This window comes from Salvelinus fontinalis, chromosome 20 (genome assembly GCF_029448725.1).
Source record: "Salvelinus fontinalis isolate EN_2023a chromosome 20, ASM2944872v1, whole genome shotgun sequence".
In the NCBI taxonomy this organism is placed as follows: Eukaryota; Metazoa; Chordata; class Actinopteri; order Salmoniformes; family Salmonidae; genus Salvelinus; species Salvelinus fontinalis.
In genome coordinates, this window is record NC_074684.1 from 10,250,854 (window position 1) to 10,263,176 (window position 12,323).

Consider the following 12,323-nt stretch of genomic DNA (forward strand, 5'->3'; position numbering starts at 1 on the left):
CATTTTTCTTTTTCTCAAACATAATAACAAAATGAAAACTGCTAAATTCATATTTTTTGGAATCTTTAATTCTCCCTGACTGTCTAGCTTTTATTTAGGTGATTGTTAGTTCCCAAAGAGGATATTATAAAAACATCTATATGTCCATTCTCTTTTCTACATACTTTGTATCTGGTTTTAGTCGTTTAAGTTTACACTTAAAGCATTTTTCATCCCTAAAATGCACCAAGTGTTGTTTTACACGGTACCTTTTACACTTTTTTTTTACACTGTTTGGACTTTTAGGGCCAGCCCAAGGATTACAATGGCATAAAAATCCCTGGATATGTCAGCAAATTTGCTATCAGCACATTCAGATTGTGCATGCATGGGTGCTTGTAAAATAGAACAAAGGCGTGCACACACACACACACACACACACACACACACACACACACACACACACACACACACACACACACACACACCAACATAAACACTCTCTTACAGTGTTTGAGTCTCCCAGTGCTGCCACCACCTTGATGTCTCCTGGTCGCAGCTTATGAACTGGGGACAGAGGAACAGATTGATACATAAACACAAATACACCAGCATCTCTTTACTTTCCATTGTCCATAATGTTACAACAAATTAATTATACACTGTTGGGTTTCGACACCTATCTCAGACACGTTGTGTGATTGGTGTGGTGAGGGGGTTGGACAAATGTCATGCAACCAGATCATTGGCCTTCCCTCAGTCATGCACTTCCTCTTATTAAACCTTGTCACCTCTTACTACACTTCTCCCACTCTCACCTGATGTAGGCACAGAGGTGGATGGAGCAAAAGTCCCACAAGGGAAGTCACTTCCCCAGTTCTGGGAGAGAAGACAGACAACATATTGACAGATGAATGTGAGACAGCATTGTCAAATATTGAATACCTAAATTAACGAGTAACACATTGCTGTAATACCAGTTATCATTACTCCTCTATAACTTGAACGTTTTGACTTGGTCCACCTTATCTACACATGTAACTTTTTTACTGGAGGGCACAGAGATTTAAACCTGGAATGGTGGACTACCGTAATCGGTGGAAGTGTTGGGTTGGGTTCCTCATAGGTGTAGTTGCTGTTGACATAGGTCCGCACGAATGGTGAGGTCTTGGGGGAAGACAGAGACACGGTTGTATCAGCTAAACATATAGTACTATCAACACTTTATATTCATGAATTGACATGTTCTAATGGCACTCTTTTCTGTAAAACTCCAAAAGGGTGACCAAAATATCTCAGTAAATGCAATGAAATAAAGTGAAGACGTCACAGTAGTTCTATAGTTCCGACAATTGTAAACATAGTGTCTTAATGTTGTACCTTAGAGGGGCATTTCACAGGGATATCATCATTAAAGTCCTGTTGGGCAGTCTTTTTGCCCAGAGGCTCCAGCTAGTGGAACACAAAAGCAACAAGAATGATTCAGCAACATGTCAGAGAATTGAAAAGAACTGGGAGGATTGTATTATAGCTTGCATTTCAACTCAAGGTGTTATTTGTGTCTCAATTTTGTGAATCTTCCTTTATGTCCCTCAGTGCAACACAGTGTTGTGTTTTGGGTAGTGACAGTCAGAGCCATATGCTGTATATGTTATGACATGTCACATTTATTGGCACATGTATATATGAAATGTCAGGCTCTATATAATATATAGATGGATATATGTGAGGTGGCCTACGAGAACCTGTCAGGTGTCGCAGATGACTTATTGTTAGGAAAAAAGCAAAATGCAACAAAAATTTGTTTTTGTGGAAATTTAGATTTTGGTTGTTTTGAATACTTTAAACCCTTTACTTTATTGTAATGTAAAAATATTGCATTATTACTTAAGGAAAATTGTTGATTTCCATTTTTTTTTTATGTTAGCTTGCATGCTCGATGTGAAAACGCTAGCTCAAACTTCCCCGACCTGAGTGTCGCAGCTGACTTGGCCTATTTAAGATAACATGCTACAGATCAATTACATCAGGCTGGTTTAGACACAGGATAATTAGCTAGATTGTTATTAATGTAGTCGTATAAAATTGTCATTTACAATCAACAATGTAGTTATGATTACAAGTGGGTCGGATTTTAATTTTGTCTAAAAGTAGCCATACACCGTAGCTAATGAGTAACGTTCATAAAAGAGGTTCAGAGTTTCTTCCGATGTTGCTTGATCAGTGGTTAGGCCTATTAGCTGGCAAAAATGTCATGAAAAGTTATGAAAATACACTGCTCATAAAAATAAAGGGAACACTTAAACAACACAATGTAACTGCAAGTCAATCACACTTCTGTGAAATCAAACTGTCCACTTAGGAAGCAACACTGATTGACAATAAATTTCACATGCTGTTGTACAAATGGAATAGACAAAAGGTGGAAATTATAGGCAATTAGCAAGACACCCCCCAAAACAGGAGTGATTCTGCAGGTGGTGACCACAGACCACTTCTCAGTTCCTATGCTTCCTGGCTGATGTTTTGGTCACTTTTGAATGCTGGCGGTGCTCTCACTCTAGTGGTAGCATGAGACGGAGTCTACAACCCACACAAGTGGCTCAGGTTGTGCAGTTCATCCAGGATGGCACATCAATGCGAACTGTGGCAAAAAGGTTTGCTGTGTCTGTCAGCGTAGTGTCCAGAGCATGCAGGCGCTACCAGGAGACAGGCCAGTACATCAGGAGACGTGGAGGAGGCCGTAGGAGGGCAACAACCCAGCAGCAGGACCGCTACCTCCGCCTTTGTGCAAGGAGGTGCACTGCCAGAGCCCTGCAAAATGACCTCCAGCAGGCCACAAATGTGCATGTGTCAGCATATGGTCTCACAAGGAGTCTGAGGATCTCATCTCGGTAACTAATGGCAGTCAGGCTACCTCTGGCGAGCACATGGAGGGCTGTGCGGCCCCACAAAGAAATGCCACCCCACACCATGACTGACCCATCGCCAAACCGGTCATGCTGGAGGATGTTGCAGGCAGCAGAACGTTCTCCACGGCGTCTCCAGACTCTGTCACGTCTGTCACATGTGCTCATGTGCTCAGTGTGAACCTGCTTTCATCTGTGAAGAGCACAGGGCGCCAGTGGTGAATTTGCCAATCTTGGTGTTCTCTGGCAAATGCTAAACGTCCTGCACGGTGTTGGGCTGTGAGCACAACCCCCACCTGTGGACGCCGGGCCCTTATACCACCCTCATGGAGTCTGTTTCTGTCCGTTTGAGCAGACACATGCACATTTGTGTCCTGCTGGAGGTCATTTTGCAGGGCTCTGGCAGTGCACCTCCTTGCACAAAGGCGGAGGTAGCGGTCCTGCTGCTGGGTTGTTGCCCTCCTACGGCCTCCTCCACGTCTCCTGATGTACTGGCCTGTCTCCTGGTAGCGCCTGCATGCTCTGGACACTACGCTGACAGACACAGCAAACCTTTTTGCCACAGTTCGCATTGATGTGCCATCCTGCATGAACTGCACTACCTGAGCCACTTGTGTGGGTTGTAGACTCCGTCTCATGCTACCACTAGAGTGAGAGCACCGCCAGCATTCAAAAGTGACCAAAACATCAGCCAGGAAGCATAGGAACTGAGAAGTGGTCTGTGGTCACCACCTGCAGAATCACTCCTGTTTTGGGGGGTGTCTTGCTAATTGCCTATAATTTCCACCTTTTGTCTATTCCATTTGCACAACAGCATGTGAAATGTATTGTCAATCAGTGTTGTTTCCTAAGTGGACAGTTTGATTTCACAGAAGTGTGATTGACTTGGAGTTACATTGTGTTGTTTAAGTGTTCCCTTTATTTTTTTGAGCAGTGTATATTAAAAGTATTGCAGTAATATCAGCCGTTCACAATTATTTAGATTTTAGGTAGCAAAGCAATCAATATCCTATCAGTGGTGGTTCTAGCTTGTATGGCTCTTTGGGCTACCCCCCCCCCCCCCCCCCCCTCCCACCAAAAAAAGCACCATTCTGCACTAACTGTCATTTAATTCAGACATTTGGAACAACACAAATAAATAATCATAACATTTAAAACTATAGAAATATAAAAATATATACAAAAATAAGACTCGTGACTATCAAAAAGATGTAACAAAGACAAATAGAAACACATTTGTGTTGATTTGGCACTCGAGCATCAATACATTACCCATTCCCCAACACTGTCAACCAAGAGTCAAGACTAAACCAATTCACCTTGGTGGTGTGCAGACTGGTTTTATATTATTCTTAACAATTTCGCACAAACCAGAAAAAAATGCTAAAATATGTCTGTGAAACTATATATTCACAGTATTATGAATGAGATGTGGTTTATTTGGTAGTATTTCATAGTGTGACTGATTTTACTAATTGCATTAGTAATGTACAAAGTTAGAGGTGCGCTATTTGAAAGATTCCCCCGCTCCCCCTACCTTCCCAGGCAGTAGCCTGCCTAGCTCACAAACTAGAATCAGGCTGCCCACTCCGACAAGGTTAATCGATCCACAGTCCCACACGGTGACATGATATCATTGACGTGCAAATGAGCGATAGAAAACCGATTGCGCAAATGTCACCATTCCGATTTTTTTTTGTGCGGCTGCCCATGTCGCCTATACCTAAATCCGCCACTGTATCCTATCCTAAACTTGTTGGAAGCGAGAGGCATATCGTTATTATTATTCTTTGTGTAGCTTTCCGGCAGACTAGACCCCATGTTGCGTTTTACTGCCTTTCACAGTTTGCTAAAAAAGAAAAGGGAACTGGGGAACAAAGGAAATTGTTTACATACACCTTATGTCGAATGCATTTCAAAACTCAGTTTTTCACAATTCCTGACATTTAATCCTAATAAAAATTCCTGTCTTAGGCCAGTTAAGATCACCACTTTATTTTAAGAATGTGAAATGTCCGAATAATATGAGATTATTTTTTATTTCATCTTTTATTTCTTTCATCACATTCCCAGTGGGTCAGGAGTTTACATACACTCAATTAGTATTTGGTAGCATTGCCTTTAAATTGTTTAACTTGGGTCAAACGTTTCGGATAGCCTTCCACAAGCTTCCCGCAATAAGTTGGGTGAATTTTGTCCCATTCCTCCTGACAGAGTTGGTGTAACTGAGTCAGGTTTGTAGGCCTCCTTGCTCACACACGCTTTTTCAGTTCTGCCCACAAATTCTCTATAGGATTGAGGTCAGGGCTTTGTGATGGCCACTCCAATACCTTGACTTTGTTGTCCTTAAGCCATTTTGCCACACCTTTGGAAGTATGCTTGGGGTCATTGTCCATTTGGAAGACCCATTTGTGACCAAGCTTTAACTTCCTGACTGATGTTGTTTCAATATATCCACATCATTTTCCTGCCTCATGGTGCCATCTATTTTGTGAAGTACACCAGTCCCTCCTGCAGCAAAGCACCCCCAGAATATGGTGCTGCCACCCCCGTGCTTCACGGCTGGGATGGTGTTCTTCGGCTTGCAAGCATCCCCCTTTTTCCTCCAAACATAACGATGGTCATTATGGCCAAACAGTTCTATTTTTGTTTCATCAGACCACAGGACATTTCTCCAAAAAGTATGATCTTTGTCCCCATGTGCAGTTGCAAATCGTAGTCTGGCTTTTTTATGGTGGTTTTGAGCAGTGGCTTCTTCCTTGCTGAGCGACCTTTCAGGTCATGTCGATATAGAACTTGTTTTACTGTGGATATAGATACCTTTGTACCTGTTTCCTCCAGCATCTTCACAAGATCCTTTGCTGTTGTTCTGGGATTGATTTGCACTTTTCGCACCAAAGTACGTTCATCTCTAGGAGACAGAACGCGTCTCCTTCCTGAGCGGTATGACGGCTGCGTGGTCCCATGGTGTTTATACTTGCATACTATTGTTTGTACAGATGAACGTGGTACCTTCAGGCATTTGGAAATTGCTCCCAAGGATTAACCAGACTTGTGGAGGTCTACAATTTGATTTCTGAGGTCTTGGCTGATTTCTTTTGATTTTCCCACGATGTCAAGCAAAGAGACACTGAGTTTGAAGGTAGGCCTTGAAATACATCCACAGGTACACCTCCAATTGACTCAAATGATGTCAATTAGCCTATCAGAAGCTTCTAAAGCAATGACATAATTTTCTGGAATTTTCCAAGCTGTTTAAAGGCACAGTCAACTTAGTGTATGTAAACTTTTGACCTACTGGAATTGTGATACAGTGAATTATACGTAAATAATCTTGTGTCATGCACTAAGTAGATGTCCTAACCGACTTGCCAAAACTATAGTTTTTTAACAAGAAATTTGTGGAGTGGTTGAAAAACAAGTTTTAATGACTCCAACCTAAGTGTATGTAAACTTCCGACTTCAACTGTATATACCCAAGCATGACTATCTGGAAAATACTCTGCATCAAAACTCAGAAGGACAGACAGGGTCTCCAAGTCTTGCGCTCGCCACCGGGTCTGAGTAGCACCAAATGGCATGCATCACAGACACCGGGGATCCCCAACTTCAGTTGATCCACCCTAACACTCAACCCCACCCCAGTTGTCACTCCTTTCAGCGGTGCACTGCTCCGGAGAGCAAAGCAGGACACCACTTTCACCTCATGTTTCAAAACGCGCAGCACCCTCTTCCTCTGAGCAGCAGACACACACAAAATAAACACAAGTCCACCTCTAGATACTTTGACCAAATTAACAGAACCCAACTCCTTCTTCACCCAGCCTGATACCACAAACGGATCGGCCAAAAGTTATGGGTTCACCTTCTTAATGAATCTTACTCCCACTGGGCCAGAGTCATCTCAGGCATTTTCCTGGTCATTGGGGTGAGGCTCAGAAGCCTTCACCTCACCTCATTTTTTTCTCCTCACTTTCCGTCGACTGCTCAGGGTCTCAGGTGAGAGAGGATCTTCAACGTGGAGCAAGCAGGTATGTTAAGATAGCTAGCTAGCTAGTTAAGTACACAATGCATTAGCTAGACTTTATAAACTATCAGGCCTTCATTACCTGCATCTACTTTGCATTTGTTCAAGGTAGACTATAGCCAGTGTTGTTGGAGTAACAGTACTATTGAAGACAAGTTTGAAGACAAGATGGCATAGCTAATTATTACCATTATTTTTGCCATCTTTCCAGTGGCAGTGTTGTATATAGTCAAATCAAACAGATCTTTCTTGAATGTTTTTCATTTTAGGGATTTGTTGTTGATGGTTCATAATCGCAGTGAAATGTACGTTATTTTGTATCATTATATTATACTGTATATGTATCTATTATTGTATAGTAGAATCATTAATTCTAGTAATGATTATTGAATGCAAACAATACCAGCAGTTGCTGTTTTAAAAATAATAAATGTAGTGACAATCTCTTTTGAAACAATCAAGTTGGGTTGGTGTTTTTCCTCTCATGCCTCTCAATAGAATTAGAAAAAAACAAGAGTCTTTGAATGCCCTTTTCTCCGTTTTTACTTTTTGCCTGAAGTCAACTTGAAAACCTCCTAACTCAGGGTTTGATAAGATACCTCAATGATTTGAACATATCTGGATTTGGGACCGTTTGTAGTTTTCAGAACTTCAAAACAAGTTCAACATTTGACAATGTGAAGGGTTTGCCTAGGCTGCCATACATATTATGTGTTACACTCATAGCACATTTCTTTCTCTCTAGAAGCAAAAACGGTTGTTGTGCTGTCCCCATAGAAGAACTCTTTTAAGAACCCCCTTTGGTTCCAGGTAGGACCCTTTTGGATTTCATGTAAAACCTTTTCCACAGAGGGTTCTACCTGGAACACAAAAGAGTTCTAGCTGGAACCCAAAAGGGTTCTATCTGGGGACAGCCACAGAACCCTTTTCTAAGAGTGTATTGGGTCTCACCATGTTGTTCCAGAGACCACGAGCCATCCGAGTCTGGGCCTTCTGACTGAGATGGAAGCAGTCGGGACTGAAGTAAGTGCGGTCTGGACGTCCATCCTATGTGTGAGACAGAGAGTGTAGTGTCAATATGTGTGTTTGTGTGTGTGTGAAAGACAAAGTGCAGAAAAAAAGTAAAAAAGGTGTGCAGGTGAGTTTAGAAACCCAAGAGGATATACAGACCCCTTGACTTTTTCCACATTTTGTTACGCTATAGCCTTATTCTAAAATTAATTAAATAAACTATTTTCCTCAGCAAACTACACACAATACCCCATATTGACAAAGCAAAAAAACCAAAAAAACATTTTTGCTAATTTATTAAAAATAAAAACCAGAAATATCTTATTTACAGTATCTTATTTAAGTATTCTAACCCTTTGCTATGAGTCTCAAAATTGAGCTCAAGTGCATCCTGTTTCCATTGATCATCCTTGAGATGTTTCTACAACTTGATTGGACATGATTTTGAAAGGCACACACTTCACTATATAAGGATACACAGTTGACAGTGCACGTCAGAGCAAAAACCAAGCCATGAAGTCGAAGGGATTGTCCGTAGAGCTTCGAGACAGAATTGTGTCGAGGCGCAGATATGGGGAAGGGTACCAAAACATTTCTGCAGCATGAAGCTTGAAGGTCCCCAAGAACACGGTGGCCTACACCATTCTTAAATGGAAGAAGTTTGGAACCACCAAGACTCTTCCTTGAGCTGGTCGCCTGGCCAAACTGAGAAATCGAGGGAGAAGGGCCTTGGTCAGGGAGGTGACCAAGAACCAGATGGTCACTCTGACAGAGCTCTAGAGTTCCTCTGTGGAGATGGGAGAACCAGCCCGTTTGGCACATGACAGCCCGCTTGGAGTTTGTCAAAAGGCACCTAAAGGACTCTCAGACCATGAGAAACAAGATTCTCTGGTCTGATGAAACCAAGATTCAACTCTTTGGCCTGAATGCCAAGCGTCACGTCTGGAGAAAATCTGGCACCATCCCTACGATGAAGCATGGTGGTGGCAGCATCATGCTGTGGGGATGTTTTTCAGCGACAGGAACTGGGAGATAAGTCAGGATTGAGGCAAAGATGAATGGAGCAAAGTGCAGAGAGATCTTTGATGAAAACCTGCTCCAGAGTGCTCAGGACCTCAGACTGGGGCGAAGGTTCACCCTCCAACAGGACAACAACCCTAAGCACACAGACAATGAGTGTCTTTGGGACAAGTCTCAAGATGTCCTTGAGTGGCCCAGCCAGAGCCCGGTCGAACATCTTTGGAGAGACCTGGAAATAGCTATGCAGCAATGCTCCCCATCCAACCTGACAGAGATGGGAGAACTCCCCAAATACAGGTGTGCCAAGATTGTAGCGTCATACCCAAGAAGAGTCAAGGCTGTAATCACTGCCAAAGGTGCTTTAACAAGGTACTAAGTAAAGGGTCTGAATACTTATGTAAATGTGATATCTGTTTAAAAAAATATAGAAAATCAGCAAAATGTCTAAAAACCTGTTTTGCTATGTCATTATAGGGTATAGTGTGTAGATTGACGATGGAATTTAAAAAATATATATATTTTAGAATAAGGCTGTAACCTACTTTCCGAAGGCACTGTATATGTATAAAAACTATTCTTTGCTCTCTCTCTCTCATATATATACAATATATATATATACAAAAGATTGTTCACTCAATGAAACAATGCATAGTAATTCCAATTGAACATGATCAACTCAGAGTGTGTGTGTGTGTGTGTGTGTGTGTGTGTGTGTGTGTGTGTGTGTGTGTGTGTGTGTGTGTGTGTGTGTGTGTGTGTGTGTGTGTGTGTGTGTGCGTGTGTGTGTACAAGCGTGTGTCCGTCTGCCGGAGTATATGTGTGTGTGCGTGCATTTGTGCGTTGGAGTGTGTGTGTAGCCATGTAATGGCATTGGAATATTCATACACACGGTTCAGTCTTACAATTGTTGTTTTAGAGAACAAGTGAGTGACAATGCAGTGTGCCTAACCTCCATCACTGGAATGATGATGTCTCGGAGGAAAGGCTGCAGGATCACCGTGAAGTTATTATGGGTGTCGTATCGTCCTGACTCCACTAGCTCATGCAGTCCACGCTGAACGAGGTAACAGTTCATTTTTGTTATTGGTAATCAATGAGCAACCACCCTCTTATGGGATTTACCATAGAGTCATGTATAATATTGTGGTCTCAATGCACTGCAGAATGAGTCTTTGCCATACCTGATAATCTCTGTTCAGAACGTGGAGTTTCTGAAGTGTTACAGAGCCCTCCTTGGGCGAGATGACACAGGGACACAGAATACTGAAGGAGAGACACACGATCAGGTGTTACTGATCTAGACTTCAGAGATCCGTTGGTATATTACCCTGCGTAATGGCAAATATATGAAAGTGGTGGCTTGATGAGGACGATTGCGGATAGGGGGCATCCCGACTCAAAGTGTGCACTTGCACCCTCGCTGTCATGGATTTTACAATGGTGAAAACTCCCTCCAGCAACTGCTCTAGTTAGATTCTCCACTTGCAGGGAGGGACTCTTACTTGGCAAGCCAGGTAGGGCACTTGAGATAGGCATTTTTTTCTGTGTGCATCTGTCTCAGGATGGGGATGTAGAGAGGCTCCACAAGGTTGACCAGGGCCCTCGGCACCTGAGAGACAGAGACAGATAGAGACAGAGAGAGACAGAGAGACAGAAAAAGTGTTTGTGTAATTGAAAGTAATTGTAACAAGTAATTGAAAACACAGGAATGTATGTGCTTGCTGATAAGATTTGTAAATGTACAAATGTGGAAATAACTGTGACATGTCTACAGCTCTTACCTGTTTATGAAGGTAATCCAGAGACTCACGAATGTGGCGCACGTAGTTTTCAGTGGAGTAAAACAGCTGTGGGACAATGAAAAGTAGTGACAGTCAGAGCAATGGAACATGCACATCCGGTACCATATCACTGCAGACAGAGTTCTTAGAGGAGGTCATGATACAGAATGGTATTGTATTGTATCTTGATGTGGTGTATCTTATCATCAAGTATTGGTACTCACAGAGTTGTAGCAGTATTCACACATGTCATTGCCTCCAATGAACAAAGTGATAACTTTCCAGTCTTCTTGGAAATTAATGCTCTGTGAAAGAGGACAGAGGGGGAGAACATGTTCACATATAAGCTTGCTTATTATATCAATCTATGTGTGGTAGGCAAATAAAAAGTAGATTGAAATATAATTCAGGATTGTCTTTTACCGAGTCATTCTTCATCCTGGCCACCAGTGCTCGCACTTGGTCTGGTATGTCCCTTAAAAACAAACACAGACAATCCAACATCACTATTCAGCAACAGTATAAAAACGACAAAACATATTCAGTAAAACATAGTCAGTCAGAGAGACAGGTATGTCTGGATAGAAGAGTATCATATGGACTGATGATGAGACTCACTTGGCTCTTTCTCCGGCCACAGCCTGGTTGAAGAAGGCCTGAGTGGTGTCCTCTTTGCCTTTGCCCACTGAGTAGCCAGTCAGGGAGGGGTTAAACTCACGCAGGATATCTGAGCAGCAACACAAAAGACAAAAGACATATCCGTCAAACCTGACTACATTGATAACGATGCACATAAAACAACAGCATTTTTCTTACTCTTCTGAATGTAAATGTGTGAATGTGTATTCCAGTCTTTGGGCAACATTCTGGCTACACAATTAGCCTGATAGCTAAGACAAGACGACAGCAACAAGAAGGGGACTCACTGGGAAGAGTGGTGACGGTGGTGAGGTTCTCGTCTCCACCGACACTGAGAAACACAAAGGCTGATTATAGACTATTTAGAGATGTAAACCATATAGATTAGTGTTCACCTCTACCTCCAGGGAACCCACCGCAAAGGAAGATGAACTGACATTGACACTGCACTTTGTACTGCTGTGTTATTGTAGGAGCGATAAGGACCCTTTATGATAAGGACCCACCTGTATGATAACCCCCTGTACTGCGTCAGGACATCCAGTAGGTAGATTACGCTGGATCCCGATCCGACACCGTTGCCCGCCTGCCAATCGGTCAAAGAGAGTGTTATAAATATAGCAATAGCATGAGTGTAATAATAAGGGTAGCAATAAAATATCATGAGCAACAGTCCTACAACTGGGTAATGTAGATTACTTCACTAATGTACTAGCTACTATAGTACAGATAAAAGGTAAACAAGGAACAGGTGACTTACAGTCAGAGAGTCGCCCACTGCAGCTACTACTTTAATATCGCCAGGCCTGAGGGCATGAACTGTGAACGCATAGAAGAGCAGGTGATGAGAATGAAGTAAGGCAAACTTTATCCAAGTATCACAATCAGAAACCTGTTGACATCTGTTTTCTAAAACTTTTTTTTTACCATTTTTAATTGGGGCTGTAACAGTCTATT

General features: G+C 42.3%; 1 protein-coding gene across 1 annotated transcript in view; it reads right to left on the reverse strand.

The window, feature by feature from the left end:
- Positions 1-12,323, reverse strand: part of LOC129817276 (phospholipase B1, membrane-associated-like) — a 32,131-nt gene that overhangs the window by 13,649 nt on the left and 6,159 nt on the right. The window contains 15 exon segments of the mRNA XM_055872370.1: positions 488-546; positions 798-858; positions 1,069-1,146; positions 1,360-1,431; positions 7,867-7,962; positions 9,896-10,000; positions 10,128-10,209; positions 10,449-10,555; positions 10,728-10,793; positions 10,952-11,032; positions 11,151-11,202; positions 11,346-11,454; positions 11,654-11,697; positions 11,873-11,952; positions 12,127-12,185. Of these exon segments, the coding sequence (XP_055728345.1) occupies positions 488-546; positions 798-858; positions 1,069-1,146; positions 1,360-1,431; positions 7,867-7,962; positions 9,896-10,000; positions 10,128-10,209; positions 10,449-10,555; positions 10,728-10,793; positions 10,952-11,032; positions 11,151-11,202; positions 11,346-11,454; positions 11,654-11,697; positions 11,873-11,952; positions 12,127-12,185 (1,151 nt within the window).